At 44.2% G+C, this 21,873-nt stretch overlaps 1 protein-coding gene across 1 annotated transcript in view; it reads right to left on the minus strand.

Annotated features, from left to right (window-relative positions):
* LOC145394178 (E3 ubiquitin-protein ligase MARCHF5-like) overlaps window positions 1-21,873 on the minus strand; it is a 104,346-nt gene that overhangs the window by 26,374 nt on the left and 56,099 nt on the right. Inside the window, exon 6 of the mRNA XM_080268161.1 lies at window positions 12,905-13,076. Within this exon, the coding sequence (XP_080124287.1) occupies window positions 12,905-13,076 (172 nt within the window). The remainder of the gene's footprint in view (window positions 1-12,904; window positions 13,077-21,873) is intronic.

The raw sequence follows: 21,873 nt of genomic DNA on the forward strand, positions 1-21,873 counted from the left end.
GAGGACGAGGACGGCGCAGGGAAGGACGTGACACTCGAGGCAAGCGGACTTTGGAAAACCTTCGCCGCTACAACATCAAGTCTGCGCTGTACAACTGGGCTAGTGCATGGAAGGAAGTCCCTGTGAAAACTCTTGAAAATGGTTGGTCTCGTCTGCTTCTCGGAACAGATGTGGAGTACGATTTCCTAGGGTTTGACGTGGATGACTTCCATGCACGGCTACGTACGCACGGCGACGATGTTGATGTGGACGATGTTCGTGAGTGGTTGGACGACGACGAGGGCGATCCTGGGTATCAGACGTTGTCTGATATCGAGATCGCGTCTTCGGTTGCTGGTGTCAGTCCCGAACTTGAAGATTCCGACGACGAAGGCGATGATGATGCAGACTCCGCCCAGCAGGACACTACTCCAGCCATCCCCAAGCTGAGCGCACTCCGGGAACATCTAGAGTTCGTCCTAGACTACCTGGAACACCCGGACTGCGACAGGGAGATGGGGCCCTTGGGACTCGTGGAGGAAGTGCGTGCTTTCCGGCGCGCATCATCAATCGCCAGAATCGTCGGTCCTTGCGTCAGTCAACGATTGACAGTTTTTTCAGGCCCGTGACCCCCGCTGTGCCAAGCCCTGGTTCCACTCCGTTGCCTCCCCAAGACAGGCCCTCATGCTCCGAGCCACAGCCCAGCACATCAGCTACAGTGGAGTCACCGCTCGACGTGAGTTTGCGGCTGTCTTCAGAGTCTTCTGTAGTCGGTACGCCATCACCACTACCCACCGATGCACCCCTTGGACGCCTGCCAGTGATACTCTCGGGCTCTGACAGTGAATAAACAGCAAGAACTTCTCCACTAGACCACACGGGAATTTTGAGTGTTGTGCAGTGAAAAAAACGGTGTGTTGTGTTAAGGTTTTCAAGTTGGGAGAAAAGACTAAGTAGAAAAGAAATTTAACGTAACTAACCTTCTTTTTTTTGGCTTTGGAAACTTAAAAAAACTTGGGAAAAGTTAATGTGCAACACTTAAATTTAATGGAACATTATTTGGACTAAAGTGAACACTGTGTAAAGAACGGACTTCTGTGTGTTAGTGACTAAGTTCAGTGCAAGACTTCAGGAAGAGTGTAGTGCAAGTGCTTCAGGAAATCGTTCTTACTGTCAGAGTCCGAGAGGAGGCGGTTATTCATCGAGGTGGCCAGGGACTTGCTGTAAGTAGCCAAAATGTTTCATGTTGTACTATTTTCCATACTATATTTACCAGAATGTTTCATATTGTATTTTTTTCCCATACTATACTTACCAGAAAGTGTCATACTGTACTTCTTTCCATACTAAACTTACCTCATGCATGTGCAGTAGGAATGGGTTTTTCAGAGTTCGGTTAGGTTCGGTTAGGTTAGGTTCGGTTAGAGTCCATAAGTACCAGAATGTTTATTAATGTATGAACATACTTCTAAACCCACATTTTATGTGTCTATTGCATTTATTTCAGTCATTTATGTGCCTTATTGGTGTGATTTGGGTGTTAAATAGGTGCTATGCATGTCCGGAGGGAGTTGTATAGGTGTTTCTCTGTGTTAGGGTCCGTAAGTACAAGTCCATAAGCTGGGGCCCAATATCCGGACAAAACCAATATCCGAACCTACCGATGGCTCTATTGATCCGGATATTGGAGTGATTACTGTATTTTGTATCCTATCCACACTCTGTACTCCACATATATTCTTCAGCAGTTCCATCTCCACTGCTCTTACTTCTGACTTTCCATTTTCATGCCACACCATAGTCTCACATCCATATGTTAAAGTTGGCACTAACACTCCTTCATGTAAGCCTAGTGCAGCTGCAACACTCAAGCCTCTGTATCTTATCAAGGCCTTCACTGTCCCAGACATATGGATAAAATATCTGGAGAACATGGACATTTTGGCGGAATGTCAGTTTGGATTCAGATGTGGAAGGTCATGTGTCTCCAATTAGTTGAGCATCTTCTCAAGGGTGATGGACGTGCTACAGGAGGGAGAGAGGGAGAGGGAGATGAAAAGAAAGAGAGAGAGAGAGAGAGAATGGACTGTGTGTATTTAGATTTGGAGAAAGCCTATGACAGGGTACCCCACAAGCATCTACTGTGGAAATTGGAACACACAGGAGGACTGAAGGGGAACCTCTTGGCATGGATGAGAGACTTCTTGCGAGACAGACAAATGAGAACAGTAATAAAGGACAGGATGTCTGGATGGAGGGAAGTAGCATGTGGAGTTACACAGGGCTCAGTGTTAGCGTCCGTAATGTTCCTGATATTCATAAACAATATGGTAGATGGAATGAACAGTTATGCAAGTCTGTTTGCTGATGATGCAAAAATCATGAGGAGAGCAGAAGTTAAAGAAGACTGTAAAATGCTGCAAGAGGACTTGGATAGGATTCATGATTGGAGTCAGATGTGGGAAAAGAAATTCAACGCAAAAGAATGTACTGTAAAATATTGGAAATGGGTAAAAGTACCAAGAGATCATCACTGAACTATTTGATGGGTAATAATCACAAAAGCGAGAGACGAGGACATGGAAGTGCTGGTCCAGGATAATATGTCACCTGAAAAACACATTAATAAGATAGTTAGAGAGATGTATACTCTCTTAACTAACATAAGAGTAGTATTTCATTATAGGTATACCCTGGTTTGATGATGCAATTAGTTAGGTAAAAACCCATCACTTGGCGGGGCATTGTAGACTGGATAAATTTAACATCTATAGTATTGGGATGAGTTTTTTAGCCTTGGGTTTCCCCCCAACCACGTCCAAAACCCACCGAAATGAGCCCAAAACAAGTATAAAGCCAATCTAAATGGTTTAACAGCTGTAAAATAGGCTAACCTAAGCCTAACACCAGTAAATAACTCACTAAAACCAACAAATAAAATATGAAAATCATAAAAAAGTCCAAGAATATCAAACATCTGTCATCACTTACGTCTTGTAAGTCCATGTCAGGTCCTCATTGTCATCCTTGCTATCCCCCTGAGGCTAGGGGACATGTAGTGCTCCCTACCACTCAATCCCCCTCCTCAAAGTCCTCAAACCCCATCTCCAAGGGAGGGTCAGAGGGGAGGGGAGCCTGGCGAGGTGGGGTGATCGTAGTGGGAGACTGATGCTCTGACTCTAGGGGTAGCAATGGGGTGCCATGCGATGATGCAGGCAGTGGCAATGGGGTGCGATGCGATGACTCAGGTGGTGCCGATGGGGTGTCATGCAATGGCTCTGGGGCTGGTGATGGAGTGCTATGTGATGACACTGGAAGTGGTGAGGGAGACAGCTGTGATGACCAGTGAGGTGGCAAGGGAGACCGCTGCAATGACTGACGAGCTAGCGATGGCGGCAGATGCGGTGGCTCACGTCATGGAGAGGGAGACAGAGGCAATGGCCGAAGTGGTGAGGGAGATGGAGGCTGGGGTGAGGAAGGCAGCAATGGAGTGGCAGAGTACCTTTGTGGAAACACAGGTGACGGGAGATGGGGATCGGCTGGAGGTGAGGTCCAGCACTAGGGGCCGAGCACGTCCTCATCAGGAGGAGGCCCTGGGTGTTTCTCTGCTGGTTGAAGGCTGGGGAGATGCTCTACTGGTTGAAGGCTGGGGAGATGCTCTGCTGGTCGAGGGCTGGGGAGATCCTCTGTGGGTTGCTGGCATGGTGGGGGCCTGTTTGAAGAAGGCAGTGATTGTAGCCTGCCTGGCCGCCCTCTTCTTTTCCTCCAGCATTGTCCTATACAGCTTCATCCCCTCTTCCAGCCGATTAGCCATGTCCCTGCTTCGTCTTGGGAGAGGGTCATGTGTATGCATCAGCACAATGATCTCATCCAGCTTGGTCAGCATCTCCCTCAGAATTGTAATATTTAGGGCTCGCACTTCAGGGGCGACCTCCTCCTCCTCCTGCCTCCTGGTGTGCCTGCTGAATCTCCAAACTGAGGAGCTCCTCACTGCTGAACTCCTCCCTGTGGGTTTCTAGGACCTCCTCCACATCCTCCTGGTCAACCTCCCAAAAGCCCGCCTCGTGTGGCAGTTCAACAATTTCCTGCCGCACACGCTGCACAGGTGGAGCTTCCACCCCCTCACGGATGCTGGTGAAGGAATGTACACACTCCTGCCACAGCTTCTGCCACACACCATTCATGGTGGGCTGGCTAACTTCCCACCACGCTGTAGTGATGTTCTCTATGGTGTGCCGTATATTGTTTGCACTGTCATCTTGTTGTCGCTGTCACAGGCCTTCATCAACTGCTGCATAGTGCAGCGGAGGTAGTACACATGAACGCCGCGATCACCCCTTGGTCCATGGATTGCAACAACGATCTGGTGTTGAGGGGCAGGAACACCACTTCAATGTTGCTTGCCCAGTCCTTCATCACGGGAGGGTGGCTAGGCACGTTGTCTACCAGCATGAGAAATCTGTCTGCTAAATTCTCCCTGGAGGCATACCTCTTGAGGACATGAGAGAGGCAGGAATGAAAACAGGATGAATATATTTTGGAAGTCACTCAGGCCTTCTTGTTAGACTTCCAAATCACCCCTAAATTTTCTTTAACATACCCCACCGGAGCCCTAGGGTTCTTGGAATGGTAGACACGAAGCGGCTTCAACTTGAGGTCGCCCTTGGTGTTGTCCCCCGGCAGAAGAGTAAGCTGGTGCTTCAAGGCCTTGATCCCTAGCGTAGACTTTTCCTCTGTTGCAAGGAATGTCTTTGAGGACATTCTCTTCCAAAAGGGCCCAGTCTTGTCAAGCTTCAAGACCTACTTCACACTGTAGCCACCCTCCGCGATGATGCGCTTCAGCTCGTCGAGAAACGCTGCCACCGCCACCGTATCTGCACTTGCCGCCTCACCATAAATCTTCACGTGGCACAGATCAGTGCGCCTCTTGAAGCGGTTGAACCACCCATGGCTAGCCTTAAATGTCTTGCTGTTATCAAGATTCTGCCTCACCCTAATTTCCTCCCATAGTGAGAGAGCCTTGGTGCAAATAATCACCTGGCTCATGGGTGCCTTCCTCTTGTCCTCCACCCACGTGCAAAGCATCCGCTCCAGCTCCTGCATCACAGGCTCTCTATAGCGGGTGATACAGGGGGCGGATAAGGTTACAACCTCCCAAGCCGAAGCTTTAATGGCCTCCCCCTTCTTGATAATGGTGGAGACAGTCGACTGGGCCAGGTGGAGAGCCGAGGCGATGGCACACGCACCCTCGCCTTTGTTGTGGTGCTTAAGAATATCTAGTTTCTCTTCCAGAGACACAGTTTTATGAGCATGCTTCACGGGAACATCACCAGCACCAACATTAGCAGACTGCTTACCACCCTGACTAGGGTCTCCACTAGCACCACCACTAGTCCCACCACATGCAGTGCCCTTGCCAGGCAAGATCACACTTAGTTAGGCCAAAATTCACCCAAAATCGCACTCCACACAAGATTAGTATCACTGCTCTACTCAGTTACGATGCAATACGATAGCAGCTTGCATAACATTGGTGATGCAACAAAATGCGGGGTGGGTGAACGTAAGAGAGTTCCTCACTCAGAGATGGCTGGTGCGAGAAGAACGATATGGGCGAGTGCAGGGTGAGCGATGGCTATGGGGGCTGTGTGAGCGTTTCTGCGCATCCTGGGAGGTTAGTGAGCTCAACTGGCAGCGGGAACGTGCATGATTGAAAATTTCAGCCTATCACCCATGAATGCAACCTCGGAGGGCCCATCATTAAACCGAGGCGCTGCCATCGTCCAGCGGGGTATGGTGGTATTTCTACCCCCACCACTAAGCCGTGGTATCGCATCTAGGGGCATCACATATCGAAGTATACCTGTACATGGATGAGGAGATGAGAAAATTGATGGTGGCCATGATCCGCCCCAGATTGAAATATGCGGCAGTAGTGTGGTTCCCATATAAAAAGAAAGATACAAACAAGAGAGGGAGAATACAAAGAACAGCAACCAAGATGGTCCCAGATCTGTCATATGAAGGAAAGGCTGGAAAAACCAGACCTGCCTTCCTTAGAAGAAAGGAGAAAGAGGGGTGACATGATTGCAGTGTTCAGGGCCAGGATGGGAGCAGAAAAAATTGACAATCTGTTTGGATGGGATGGGAGAGTAACAAGAGGACACGGAATGAAACTGAAAATTGCCACGTTGCTTGAAGGATATAAAGAAATATAATTTTCCATATAGATGCACAGACCTGTGGAATAGCCTGGACAAAGAGATCGTCCAGTCTACAAATTACACGAGTTCAAAGCAAAATTTGACCTACTGAGAAACAGAGACGGGATCCCACAAGCGTAGCTCATTTCCTGTATGTCACAACTAGGTAAATACACACACACACACACACACACACACACACACACACATAGTGAGATGCACACAGAGGTGGGCAAAAACATTAGCAGGGCAGGCAATTATAAAAATAATAATCTATCCATCTATCTATCTATAGCCCGATGCCCTAATCCCGCAAAGGGTGGCCGCAGACAAAACGCCTCCAAGTCACTCTGTCACCCACCATTTGACTACCCTCCCCCCAACTCACCCCCCCCCTCCCTCATATATCTCTCAACTCCATCCCTCCACCTCATCCTCGGTCTACCCCTCCCTCTCCCTCCCTCCACCTCACCTACATACACCCTCTTAGTCAGTCTTTCATAATAATAATAATAATAATAATAATAATGAATGAATAATAATAATAATAATAATAATAATAATAATAATAATAATGGTCCATCTATTCTTCATCCAATCCTATGTCGCCCCATGAGAAGCGTAGCAGCCCAGGGCTAGGCAAATTGGTCCTGACATTTAACCCTATCAGGTTTCTGGGCCAGGCAGTTTATGTCTGTGCCAGAGTCGGCCACTCACGCTGACCCACATCTTCGCGGCCCGATATTTTACTTTGATCGCTCTGTGTAAATACACTTTTCACGATAGAATGTTGGTTTTGGTGTCATTTTAAAACTGAATAGTTGTACTTTATCGCAGTATGTTCAAAAAAGGAGAACAACGAAAATAAAATGTCAAAATAATGAGTTGAAGTTGGGCGAAAAGCAAAAATTTTATACCTTGCCGTACAAAAATATTCGGCAAAAAATAATGAGTAAAGTTATGTAAACTTGGTATAAACCATGCAAAAATACAATTAATTACCTTTACAATGATATATAGATTATGGTAATTTTTGCATTTCATTGTGCAGTAATGTGAAAGGAAATATATGTACAATTTTATTTTAGACTCAGCTGCATATGCGCTTCGCGATGTTTTTCTTTGATCGGTCAGTGTAAATACACTTTTTATGACTGGATGCTAGTTGTGGTGTTATGTTGAAGCTGAATAGTTGTACTTTATCGTTGTACATTCATAAAAGGAAAACAAAGAATATAAAAAGTCAAAGTGACGAGTTGAAGTTAGGCAGAAACCAAAAATTTCATACCTTGCAGTAGAAAAATATTCACCAAGAAAAAAGTTATAAAGAAACAAAGCTATGAGTCAGACCAGCTGTGCAGTTCCGCCACACATAGAGCAACCATTCCGTGACATCATACTCGAGCCTCTTTGTTATGATGCGTAAATGCGATTTATGGTGAATATTTTACAAAAGTTTCTTAAAATGATGATTAAAAGAGTCATCCGAATTTCTGAGGTTGGATTTGAAATAACGATCGAAATAGTCATATGAATCTCAAAGGGTTAAGCTGAGAGTGACCAGCCTCACTCACCCCTGAGTGGCACTACTTGTGCAATAAACCCCAACCACCACTTGGATATAAACCTACACAGGCTCAATCCAACTGGAGTGCCTTAACCCGCGCCATCCCGACGACGTGAATTAACGCGGCAACATTGCAAGGTCCCTAATTTGCACAATTTTCAATTTTCGCGAGTGATTTCGTGAGTGATTTTTGGCACGTATACACGGGACAACTTCCTCTATTCCTCTACAAGATGCCAAACAGGAACAATGCCTTACACCGCATAACCTCTCCCCCCCCCCCGCACGCCATTGTCTCGGCAATTCACCTGTTACCAGTGACCTGGCCAATAAAGACATTCAGGGCCAGAGTGGTTCCCCAATTGATGACAATGTGGAGGACAAAGTTTACATAGCATTAGAGGAAGAAACAGTCAGAAATGATGATCAGGTAATGTGGGAAAAAAAAGGTCATGAATGGTGATGAGTTAGTGAGTGAAACAATGCTTATAATGCCTATATTACTGTTTGATAACCAATATACTCTTGTACTACATATAAATTCGTACCAAGTAAATAAATACTGTTTATGAGTGGATAAAATAGTTACCCTCCCACAGAACTCGTTTTCTTTGGTGCCAGCCTGTTAGAAAACCCAGTCAGGTAAGGAAGTACTCGTACCTAAATCGCGTATTTTAAACCTCAGGTGAGCGATTTCTCTATGAATTTTCGATGTTTCTCACCAAAAGCGGATGTTTGAGCCAAAAAAAAAAAAAAAGGTCCAAAAATGTTGGGATGGGGTGGGTTAATTACCCACTAAACCACCAGGTGCCATAATTTGGTTATATGGTTACCATCCAGTGAAGTAAATGGTTTCCTGGTCATACAGGAAACCATTTGGCTTGTCACTCAGTGTAGAGTCACCCATAGGCAGAAGGAAGAGGAAAGAATGAAGGAAAGAAAGACAGAAAAGGAAGGAAGGGAGGAAGGGAGGAAAGGGCAGACACCAAAAGCAGCACTACATCGAGTAACTGGATGATGGGCACCCCCATCTACCATGGTAATAATAATACATAATAATTATTATCATTATTATTATTATTATTATTACAGTATTATTATTATCATTATTATTATAATATTATTATTACTATTACTATTAAAATTTTCACTACTACTACTACTATTACTCCTACTACTACTACAGCGGAATCTCCTTAATCGTGGTCTTATGAGACTGGGCACATGCTACACTTTGAGAATTTCATAATTAAAAAAATAATAATCTTACGGGAAAAATTACTTATGAGTCTGTCATTTTGTAAAAGTTGCCCCCCTTATCCCCAAACCTACATCAAACTGGTCACCAGCGAACACTAACAACCCTTCCTCGAAGAAGTTGTAGGCTTAGAAGGGTTACAGTCAGCTATGATAACACTAGGCAGGCAGAGGAACCACCAGGGAAAAAAAATATCCTCTCGTACACCACACCGGAACCAATCGCAGTCAACACAAAGAAGACAATGCACGAGCATGGGCAGTGCAACAGGGCTCTCGCGCATGTGCCTTTCATGCTTGGTGTGGGAAGGAAGTGCTGTGATTGGCTTAGAGTAAGTGCTATGTTTGAATATGACTGGTTTAGTAATTAACCATCTCATGGTTTTCATATGCTTTCGATGAGTATGATCTACTTACCTCCCTCACAGTTTGCATAAGCATTTAGACACATATGAACCACTGGATGAAAATACACAAGAAAGAAAAGGTGTATGATCTGCCTTCATACACATTATAGGCTTGTATGTCTGGCAATAGTGAGCCTTACTGTAAATGTGTCTCACTAGTCAAAGTTGCAAGTGACAATTTTTTACTTTGGGTGGCTAATAAATTACAATAAATCTCACTTTGACTGTGACCAAAAAAAAAAATACTATAGCAAATTTTCATGTGCTCTATACACTTAATTACTCAAAGAATGCATAACATATGTTTATGTCACTTTGGTGTCAAACAAAAGAGAGATTGTACTTAATATAATGACATTTTACTCCCTCGAAAAGTTCCAATTTCTTCACGAATGAACACAAAATACTATTCACACACTTATTTCTACATAAATTCATATGTTTACAAATTTACAGTCTGAGAACAAAAGAAAGCTACACCTTTTTTGGCTTTCCAATACAACAAAGGAATAATAGATATCTGTATTAGGGCCTGTTCTGTAATGAAATGTATAAACACCATTTTCAGGACGGGGTAAATATCTGGTTGGGCCGAAACTGGGTGGGGGAGTAGGGGTGCAAGGGCCAGGTTTCCTGAGAAGGTTAATAGACACTCAATGGAAAGAGAGACTGGATAGCCAATAAAGCTGCTTCCTGACTGGTCGGCCGACATAGTGCCATTTTTGTGCAAATGCCTCACAGCCCGGGTGCTGGCTGACTGCAGATTCATCTAAAAATACATCTCATCACCTGCTGTGATACATGATTGACTGATGAATAAAATAATGCTTTAATTGTAGTAGATTTTGTTATTTTGAGCTACAGAAGATTTCCATTTTAATCCTCATCTCTACACATGTAAACATCAAGATAATCGCTGAATTGTAGCTTTGCCAAACCAAACAGTTGGTAGCCACAAATTGGGGGGAATGCTGTGTTCATTTCGTTCGTTCATTCATTTTTGAAGGTTCCCATGCTTGCATGCATCGGCCTTGGTCACCTAATGGCAGCTCTCCATGCTGCACGATCTATTACAGTCTCCCCGTTCAGTCCCTTAACCCTGAGGTCACACTTAAAATGACCTCATCCCATGTCTTTCTCGGTCTACCCCTCGCAACCCCACTCCCAATATTAACACTTCTCACCTGCTGCACCCAATTATCATCCCCCATCCTCTCCACATGCCCAAACCATCTCAATCTACCTCTCCTCATCACAACACCAATACTCTCCAGTCCCATCATACCTCTTAACTCTTCCATCATAAACCCAGCCCCCCCCAGGCCTTGCACACAGGGACGCACTGCACATCCACCTAATCATTGTCATTTCTGTACGTTTGAGCCTGCGAATATCCTCTTCCATTACTGCCCAGGTCTCACTACCATACAGCATCACACTCCTAACACATGCTGCATACAAAGACCCCTTAGTACACACAGAGAGTCCTCTCAATGTCAGGAGAGGCAACAGCTCCCTGAACTTCTTCCAACCACCTCTCAGCCTAGCCACAGAGCTAGCTCCAGTCCCACCTCCAGCACATAACATGTCTCCCAAATAACAAAACTCTTCCACACACTCAAGAGACTCACCAGCAAGTTCAAGCCTTTCACGCCTGACAATCTCCACCTGTTTTCCCCGACACACCGCACACATAAAATCTGCATTATCTCGCAGTCTACCTCTGATACCACTACATCTCTTGTGCACCCATTTATCACAAACACTGCTGATGCTTTTTTGCCCTTATTGATGGTTTGATTGATTTGGGTGCAATAACACTGAATGACCTTCTATGTGACTTTTCCGACTCCCTTGTGACTCACCACGAAAGAAATTATGGGATAATGAGGCGAAGGGAGCAAGCTGGTCTGCAAGTGAGTGTTGTCGGCTTTGCTAGGCAAGTTTCATGTACCTGTACAATATTTGGCCTGCACCCACAAAGGGAGGTACACCTAAATTCTCCCAGTGGAAACCACTTTACCACAATTATGGATATCAAGAACAACAACATTTAAATTCAACCAAAACTCCATCAAACTTAAAAACCGCAGGTAAAACAAGTAAACACTGCTGGCGTTAATCATTTTTGAATTGTCTGGCAACTCGTCCCAGATCTTTATATGCTTTAGAATTTACCTACCTGATACAAAGAGGAAAAGCTCATTTTAATACAGCTTTACTTATTACAAAACCACCATTTGTGTAAACATAGCAAAACAGATGTTCAAAAACGCATCAGAAAACCTTCACTTTCATGGCTGCAATTAAGAATTACATGTAATTTCTGTGAATTACTGATATTGCAAACTGTTGCATGATGTTCCCACATATTATGAATCTGATTTTTAGAAACGTGCGATTTAGATCATCATCAACATCATCACCAAGACCTCCTTTCCCACCCAAGGCAGGGTGAGGAGTAGCAACATCCCGACAGCTCAAAATTGCCCAATCCAATGTGGGCCATGCTTCCATTCACTCACCATTCATGCCCCTGGAATCCTGGCTCTATCTAATATGCCAAAAACATTCACCACATTCTGTAGCTTCACATAAATGTATCTGATTGTGTCAATCCGAATGCTGTCACGTTAAAAAGAGGTGCCAAATCACTGATCATGCACTTCTCCTCACAATATTCATCCAGCCAGCTCGATCTCTTGTCAGTCCCCTAGCCTCACCAACTTCCAAACCTCTCTTCCTCACACACTCACCCACCATATCCCTCCACCTTCTCCTTGGCCTACCTCACCTCCTCCTTCAAATTTGCTCAGATATAACTTTTTCACCACTCTATTGTTATTCATTTTCTCCACATGACCATACCACCTCAGTACAGAGAAAAACTGAAATGTAAATGAATATAATGGGAAATGGCTGTCTGCCCATCTAAAATATCTGCAATCCCATACCACTCATGAAAAGTTGCATACAGCATGCCCTCGTTGCATGATGACAAAGCATTTTTTAAAATCTGATAACAATTTATCATCCGTCAAGTGAATTATAACATGGGTTCAGCAGGGATTCGTTTTTGGCCAAGGGTCACCCACTCACACGTTTCCAGCTCACCTAAACTGGTAGTTATTTCACTTCACTGCAGTTTACTAGCTGCCCGAGCTCCAACACTGCACTACTGTTCAATCACAGACACTAACACATCCAACAGTGATGAGTGCAAATACTATCTTTGAATGTATGAATGACTGTAGACTTGTGTAAGGGCAACCATATGTCAACCAGTGAGGCTTTGTACAGGATCATGATCATTGTATAAGTGAAAATTTTACTGAATACTGAAAAAGGTCCTAAATTTTTCATCACTGAATACTGAAAAAGGTCTTAATTTTTTCATCACTGTATATGTGATTCATCGCATACCAGTTCATTGTACAGCGAGGGCCTGCTGCACTGTACTGTATACATTAAATAAATGGGCATAACTGTACCAGTAGTGTGCGGGTGAGGTTGTCCTGGGCACCTGGAAAGAAGAGTCGTCCTGCGATGGTTGCCAGGGTCGGGAGGGAGAGGGCACCACACAACACCCTGGTAGCATTAACTGGGTCACTGATCACAGCCGTTGTACTCGATCCACTTCCACCCTCTGTTGTTTCCTCATGTCTGACGGTGAGAGGTGACAACACAGTCAGGGGCCAGATTTATAAACCCTCCTAAAATGAAATTGTATATATGACTGGCTGTATAGTAAGTCCTCAGTATATATATATATATATATATATATATATATATATACTGTATATATATTTTTTTCCATGTCTGACTCTGGGCAAAGGCTTCAATCCCTGTTCCCAAGTCCCAGTAGTCCTCCTTGGGGTCAAGCAGTCCTCTTACATTTCCAACATGTCATCACTTTGGCGCCAACACCCACTGTTCATACTGAATACTGTACATGCTAGGGCTGTCTTATACGGGACTGGTGTTGGCAGTAGCAGGGGATATATTCATGACACATCAGTGGGTCATCTGGTAGATCAGAAAAGTCTGCTTTTTATGAAATTCAAACCCTTAAACTGTTCCCTGCCCCAGCCAGGATCTGAACCTGGGCCCATTAAGACCACAGGCTGCCTCTCTACCGATTCTGCCACCGCCTCCCCCAATATCTATCTATCTATCTATCTATCTATCTATTGCCAGACGCCATAATCCTGTACAGGGTGGCCATTTGACTCTGAGTTACTTGTTTTACAGGGAGGGGCACTAACCCTCCACAAACCCACTTGACACGTACGTAGCACGTATGGTTTGGTTATATGGTTACAACCCAGCATTGTAAATGGTTTCTTGGCTTACAGGAAACCATTTGGCTTGTCACTCAATGTAAAGCCACCTGTAATGGAAAGAAAAGCATTAAGTAGTGACAGGAAAGATGGGAGAAATAGGAAGAGAGGAGGGCAGGCACAGAAAAAGAATGATAAAGGCTAAGGAAGAAGTAGGCAGCACTACATCAAGTGAGTGGATGATATATACAGTAATCCCTCCAATATCCGACGTAATAGAGCCATAGGCATGTCCGGATAGTGGTCCTGTCCGGATATTGGGCCCCAGCCTTCTGGGCTTGTACTTATGGACCCTAACTCAGAAAAACACCTATACAACTCCCTCTGGACATGCATAGCACTTATTTAAGACCCAAATCACACCAATAAGGGACATAAAAGACTGAAATAAATGCAAAAGAAGCATAAAATGAGGTTTTTGAGGTAGGTTCATACAATATTCAACATTCTGGGTACTTACTAGTCCCTGGCTCCTGGACTGGTAATTATGGACCCTAACCTAGCCTAACTCAGAAAAACACCTATACAACTCCCTCTGGACATGCATAGCACCTATTTAAGACCCAAATCACACCAATAAGGGACATAAAAGACTGAAATAAATGCAAAAGAAGCATAAAATGAGGTTTTTGAGGTAGGTTCATACAATATTAAACATTCTGGGTACTTACAAGTCCCTGGCTCCTGGACTGGTACTTATGGACCCTAACCTAGCCTAACTCAGAAAAACACCTCCCTACTGCACATGCATAGAACCTAAGACACAGAATATTCACATCAATAAGGGACATAAAAGAGTGAAATGAGGTGCTTGAGGTAAGTATAGTATGCAAAATACAGTAGAGTACAGTATGAAACATTCTGCCTACTTACAGCAAGTCCATGGCCATCTCGATGAATAACTGCCTCTTCTCAGACTCTGACAGTAAGAAGGATTTCCTGAAGCACTTGCAGTACACTGTTCATGAAGTCTTGCACTGAACTTAATCATTCGCACACAGAAGTCCATTCTCTTCACAGTGCGCACTCTTGTCTAAGTATTGTGCTTCACTGTACCTTAATGAAATAAGTGTTGCACTCTACACTTTAAGTCTTTCCACTCTTAAAACCATTTTCTAAACGAAAAACACTCAAGTTAATTTATGTTACGGTTACAGTCCATTAAATTTTTGTCTTTTCACTCACAACTCTAAATCCTTAACACAATGCACTGTTTTTTTCACTGCACAACACTGTAAATTCCCGTGTGGTCTAGTGGAGAAGTTCTTGGCGTCTAATCACTGTCAGAGTCTGAGAGTAGCACAGGGAGGTGACCTAGGGGTGCGTCGCTGGGTCGTGGTGATGGCGTACCCACTGCAGACGACTCTGAAGACAGACGCAAACTCACATCGAGCAGTGACTCCACCATGGCTGATGTGCTGGGCTGTGGCTCGGAGCATGAGGGCCTGTCTTGGGGAGGCAACGGAGTGGAGCCAGGGCTGGGCACAGCGGGGGTCACAGGCCTGAAAAAGCTGTCAATCGTTGATTGAAGCAAGGAATGACGATTCTGACGATCTATGATGCGCTGCCTGAAAGCATGCACTTCCTCCACAAGTCCCAAGGGCCCCATCTCCCTGTCGCAGTCCGGGTGTTCCAGGTAGTCCAGAATGAACTCTAGGTGGTCCCGGAGTGCGCTCAGCTTAGGGATGGCTGGAGTAGTGTCATGCTGAGAGGAGTCCGCATCATTGTCGCCGTCCTCGTCAGAATCTTCAAGCTGGGTACTGACACCTGCAACTGAAGATGCAATCTTGATATCAGACAGGGTCTGATATCCAGGATCGCCCTCGTCGTCATCCAACCACTCACGCACTTCGTCTACATCAACATCGTCGCCGTGCATACGTAGACGTGCATGGAAGTCATCCCCGTCGAAACCTAGGAAATCGTACTCCACATCCGTTCCAAGAAGCAGACGAGACCAACCATTTTCTAGAGTCTTGACAGGGATTTCCTTCCATGCACTGGCCCGGTTGTAGATTGCAGACTTGATGTTGTAGAGGCGAAGGTTTTCCAAAGTCCGCTGGCCTCGTGTGTCCTGTCCCTCCCTGCACTCGTCCTCGTCCTCAAGAACAACCATCATCTCGTCCAGGAACTTCCGGCGGTATAGGCGCTTTGTTGCCACGATCACTCCTTGGTCCATTGGTTGGATGAGAGCAGTAGTATTAGGTGACAGAAACATGCACCTAATGCGGCCATTCTCAGCCACCAAGTCCTTGTCGCACGGGTGGGCAGGTGCATTGTCGAGGAGAAGGAGGGCCTTTACCTGGTCACGTTGGATTCCCAGTTTCTCCGTCTGGTAATGTATGACCTTGACGAAATGGCGGTGGAACCAGTCTTTGAAGATCTGGGCTGTGAACCATGCCTTCAAAGAATGGTACCTGACGACAGGAAGGACATCCATCACCCCATGATGACACCGAGGCTGCTTTGCATGGTCAACAATAACAGGCTTAAGCCGGTGCATGCCGTTAACATTGGCACAACACAAAGCAGATTGCCGTTGCTTGGAGAGCTTGCGGCCAGGTACACGCTTCTCTGTCTCCTCGGCTAGAGTGTTCGTTGGCAAAGAGCGATAGAATAAACCAGTTTCGTCAGCATTGTAGACTTGACCGAGAGTGAGGCCCTCCCTGTCAATCAAGCCCTTCACCTTGTGCCGAAACTCGTCAACTCCATCCTCATTAGTGTCCAAAGCTTCGCCATGAGACTTACAGTTGGTAAGGCTATGCCGTAACTTAAACGCGAAGAGCCAACCCTCGGATGCCTTGAAGTCTAAGGCGTCGTGAAGCCTGGCGAACTTCTCAGCAGCAGCCTTCAGCTCCGTACCACGTACCATCACACCAGCAGGACGTTGCTGTCGATACCAAATCAACGCGAAGCGGTCGACTTCAGCAAACTTGGGAGTAAACATCAACTTCCTCTCCATGTTGCGTTTGCTTCTCGATGAGAAATCAGCCGTGTACTGCATGAGTTTGTCTCGGGATCTCTTAATATCAAACAAAGTAGATCGGGCCAGGTTAAACTCGCGGAGGATGCGTGAAGAAGACCATTCCGCATCTACTTTCTCCAGTATCTCCCGTTTCTTCTCCAGAGCCAATACCACTCTCTTCCTCTTCTCAGGCGGCGGGGCCATCATCACACTCACAAAGGAGAGGCACGAGAGCAGCAGGAGTGCCTGCAGCAGGTAAGGCACCACCACAAAAGCGAGCACATGGGCAGCCATGATGACGAGCGTTCACTCGCGTCGAGAGACAGGCGGAAAGTGGGGAGGATGCAGGGGCGCTCTAGCGGACGTCGGAGGAATGACGCGCCACAACAAAGCTGTCCCGCGTCCTGCATGCCAAGTTCAAATTACGGGCGGGGAAATTTTTTTTTTTTTTTCTAATTTTTTGCGGTTTTCGGACCATTTTGAGAATATTGGATCCCGGGACGATTATGTCCGGTTAGTGGGGATGTCCGGATAGTGGGCATCCGGATATTAGAGGGATTACTTATATCTATATACACAGTCAAGTTACCTATGGCGTGCGCATCTATGGCACGGTTTTCTATGACACGGCAAGGTGCCAGACCCCAAAAAACGAACCACGCGCATAAAGTACCTATAGTGTGGGCGCGGCAAGGTTTGAAATGCACCTCTTGCCTCGGAACCCCCAACCCTACCCCTTCCACTTAAGCACTATCGTCATTGGAGTCAGATATGTACAGTATTTTATGCCCTTAAAGCCATTTATTATTTACTGTTCAGTGTTTAATTTGTGTGTAATACATGCACTGACTGATTGCTTCATTGTGTGCCTGTGTAAATGAGGAAAATAGGGAAACGTGGGATGAAAAGGGGGACTTTAGGCGAATGTCCAGAACCAAATTACATTTTTTCCCATAGGTTTAGTTACTTATATGGCACAGTTTTCTATGGCACGGGCTTGGCCCAGAACCAATTAGCTGTGCCTAAGGTGACGACTGTATACATATACACATATATGTATATATATACTGTATATATATATATATATATATATATATATATACTGTATCTATATATATACAGTGGAAGCTCGATTATCCAGGCTCGGATTATCCAGCTTTCGGTATATCCGGGCCGTGACCCAATGGTTCAGTGGTACAATAATTCATAGAATTATCCGTACGAATGCTCCGGTTTAAACAGGAAGCATCCAGTTGCTAGGGAGAGAGGCATGGATAAACCAGAGAGAGTCTTGCTCACCCTGCCCCCACCCACACCTCCTGCTCACAACTCGATCACAAGGGTGGTAGGGTGGAGTTTGGTGAGGCAACTGATACTCCTGACGTAGCCTAACCTTGCTTAACTTCTTAATAATTTAACCTACTTTAACCTAACCTGACCTAACCTGGGCTCCAGTTGGGAAATTGGGAAACTAAATCTACTTTTGTGTACAATGAGTTTCTTCCATTATGCCCGAAGCAATCGTAGGTACGGCTTAAAGAATGTGATAAAAGAGAAAATATTTCAGCAAGAGAAGGTAATTTACTACCCTCAAAATAGAAAAACACAGAAAACAAACTGGAGGAATATGAAGTGAATTGGTGAAGTCTTTAGGCTGTATGCTGAGATGAAAAGTAATGGGTTTCTTAGTTTTAGGGAACGAAGTGAAACAAGAATGTCTGCTAATCAGAAAAAAAAAAAAAAAAAAAAAAAAATTACTCATGTGCTCTCGTAAGTTAGCATTCAGTTCTGCGTCCTTCGTTAGGTATCGCGCCTCCCAACACATTTCGGACCGACTGAGCATTGTTATTTCCTCCTCTTACATTTACTGTTCACTCTTTTGTTCGTTCTTAAGTGTACTGTATTTATGAGAGTATTAATATAAACAATAATGCATTCCATTAACCCCATCATAGCTGTCAGCCTCAAACAATGGTTTACAGTACCAGTGTCAGGGATGTTGGGTTAGGGAGAGCTATAAAAAACTGCTAACAATTATGGGAAGGGAACGAAGGTCACTGGTATGTTTTCACGACCCTCCTCTACCATCTCAAACAGTCAGGCGGCCTGCCACTTCATCTGAGATGTTTTCGCCGATATGTTTAAATGCCAATGTAACATGCACCCTAATTATGAGTAAGTTTCTTCCATTATGCCGGAAACAATCGTAGGTAAGGCTTAAGGAACGTTATGATGATAAGAATACAAACTAGAGAAATACAGAAAACAAACTAGAGAATATGAATTGAATTGGTAAGGTTATTAGGGTGTATGCTTGGACGAAAATTTACGAGTTTCACAATTATAGGGGACGAAATGGAACAATTATGTTTACTAATAAGAAAAAATACTTTCATCTCAAGTGTTCTCGTAAGGTGGCATTCAGTTCCACATTCTGTGTTCGATGTCGTTTCCCAACACATTTCGGACCGATAGAGCATACAGTTATTTCTGCTCCTTACAGTTAAGTGTACATTTATTTCACAATCTTTTGTTCGTTCGTGTATGTGTGAAAGAGAGAGTATTGATACAAACAATAATGTATTTCATTAACCCCTTATGGCTGCTAGCCTTGAACAATGCTTTACTATACCTGTGTCAGTAACGTTAAGTTAGGGAGAGCCATAAAAACTGCGAACAATTATGGGAAGGGAACGGTCACTGGTATGTTTACACGACCCTACTCAACCATCCCAAACAGCTCGGCTGTCCTTTCATCCCAGATGTTTTCGCCGATATGTTTAAATGCTAAAGTAACATGCACCCTAACTTTATGTTTAAATTCTAATGTAACATGCCCCCTAATTTTCTTTCACGAATCATAGCAAATCACAAGATGGGTTTAGGGAGGAGGGGAAAAAGCCAGACGAGTCTTTTCAAATCAGTAAGAAAAAGAAACTGACTTTATAACTTTGAAAAAATGGTTTCAAGGTCTGCCATGGAAGCACACAAATTTCTGAACTCACCAACATTGAGGATTTGAGGGGGGTAAACATACGCTTTGCTGTAAGCAGTAAAACCACCTTACCAAACCAGTTCATCCTGATAGTCTGTTATATTTTTCTGATTATTTCTGGGTTGGTAAATAAACATTTCTTGTTAAATCTTTCCCCGCTGTTTTTAGCTGTTCTGGTGTGACGACTCTTTGATTCGTTAACGTAATGGCAGAAGACACTGTTCTAATCTAAGTGTTTAAACCTGGCCTAACCTTGCTTAACTGCACCTAATAATGTAACCTAACCTAATCTTCAGTTGGGAAGTTGGGAAACGAAGTACACATTTGAGTACGATGAGTTTCGTCCATTGTGCTGGAAACAATCATAGGTACAGCTTTAGAACGAGACGATACTAACAGGGAGGAAATCTTTCAGTAAGAAAACATGATTTACCGAACTGAATATAGTCTGAAAAATACTGAAACAAACTGGAGGAATATACATTGAACTGGAAAGGTCTTTCTGGTACTTAAAGTGTACATTTACCGGTAAATAAATCAGTCTAACAGTACAGTACTTGTGTTTCCGCCGGATTAATCGTGCTTTCGGACCAATCGGGCACCCCTTAACACCATATAGCCCGGATAATCGGGCTATTTCTGTATATATATATATATATATATACGTATACAGTATATATACAGTAAGCCCTGTACTATCCGGACGCCCACTTTCCGGACATCCCACTTACTGAACATTGTGGGCCTGGACCTTTGGAACCCAAAAATGGCCAAAAAAAGAAAAATCTATCTATCTATCTATCCATCTATCTATTGCCAGACGCCTCAATCCCGTTCGGGGTGGCCACATACAAATCGCCTCCATGTCACCCTGTACCCCGCCATTTCACTGCCCCGCTCCCAACTCACACCCCCCTCTCTCATATACCTCTCCACCCCATCCCTCCATCTCATCCTCGGCCTCCCTCTCCCTCTTCCCCCCTACACCTCATTCACATACACTCTCTTTGTCAGTCTTTCACCCTCCATCCTCTCCACATGGCCAAACCACTTCAGTGTATTCCTCCTAACGCTTCCTATCACATCCACATCCACACAACACTCCTTTATATCCTCATTGGTCAGCCTGTCTCTCCATGTGACGCCACAGGCTCCTCTTAACCCTTTAAAAGCGGCCTTGTTGTGCTTTTTCTTGTGGCTCCCGCGGGCATATTCGCGCTCCGACAGACCCTCTAAAAATATTTGCCAAAAATCAGTTATTAGTCCTAGAATATTAAAATCAAATATGCTTATGGCACATACCTTCGGCTTTCTCCTGGGGTGTTTGTTGAGCCTTCGTCGAGTACCATACGACTTGGGGAGACCTCTGAAGTTGGGTAACAAGGTTTCCACTTTACACTACCTGACAACCCGTAATATGGTTACCACAGCCTGATATTATCACTAGAAACACTATTCTATAATTCTCAAATAGTTTGGCATCCATACGGTACTTCAAAAAAAAAAAAAAAAACACTTTGAAAGCAATGAAAATTACGAGGACGTATGACCTTCCCACTTGCGCTAGTTCGCCGCTGGTGTTCTGTCATTTATAATTCATAAAAATACTCACAGTTTATATTTCTATTACTATATAACACTTATATATATCTACAGTCTTTATCCATAAGTTTCCTTCAGTAATAGTAGTTTATTGTCACTGTAGGCATTGAATTTCTTTCAGTAAAATACGTAGCATTCACTTTCTCGTCCTGTATACTAGCATTGAGAGAGAATATCACTTTCACCTTCACTCTCATAACTCATAGTATTCATACACGCTAGTGAAACTTTCACTTTCATTACTTCTAGTGTATATACTCGTATTCTTATAATACTACTCATTTACATTTCTAATTACGTTCTCTATTTTATTTACACTATTTACATTTCTATTTTATTTACACTGTGTTATGCACTGTCACCTGAAGTAACTTATAAAACTATTTTCCACTGTTCACTTATATTTACATTCATTGCTTTCACTTGCTGTTTACACATTATTAACACATTATTTACAATTCCACTTGCACTGTTTTACTCAACAGAAAAATCGTAGTCACTCATTATCAATTGTCAGCCCTTTACCTCTTTCCACACGAGGTTTAGTAGGGGGTAAAG

The sequence above is a fragment of the Coenobita brevimanus genome, chromosome 26 (assembly GCF_032717465.1).
Source record: "Coenobita brevimanus isolate Jiangsu-jjx chromosome 26, ASM3271746v2, whole genome shotgun sequence".
Taxonomy (NCBI): domain Eukaryota; kingdom Metazoa; phylum Arthropoda; class Malacostraca; order Decapoda; family Coenobitidae; genus Coenobita; species Coenobita brevimanus.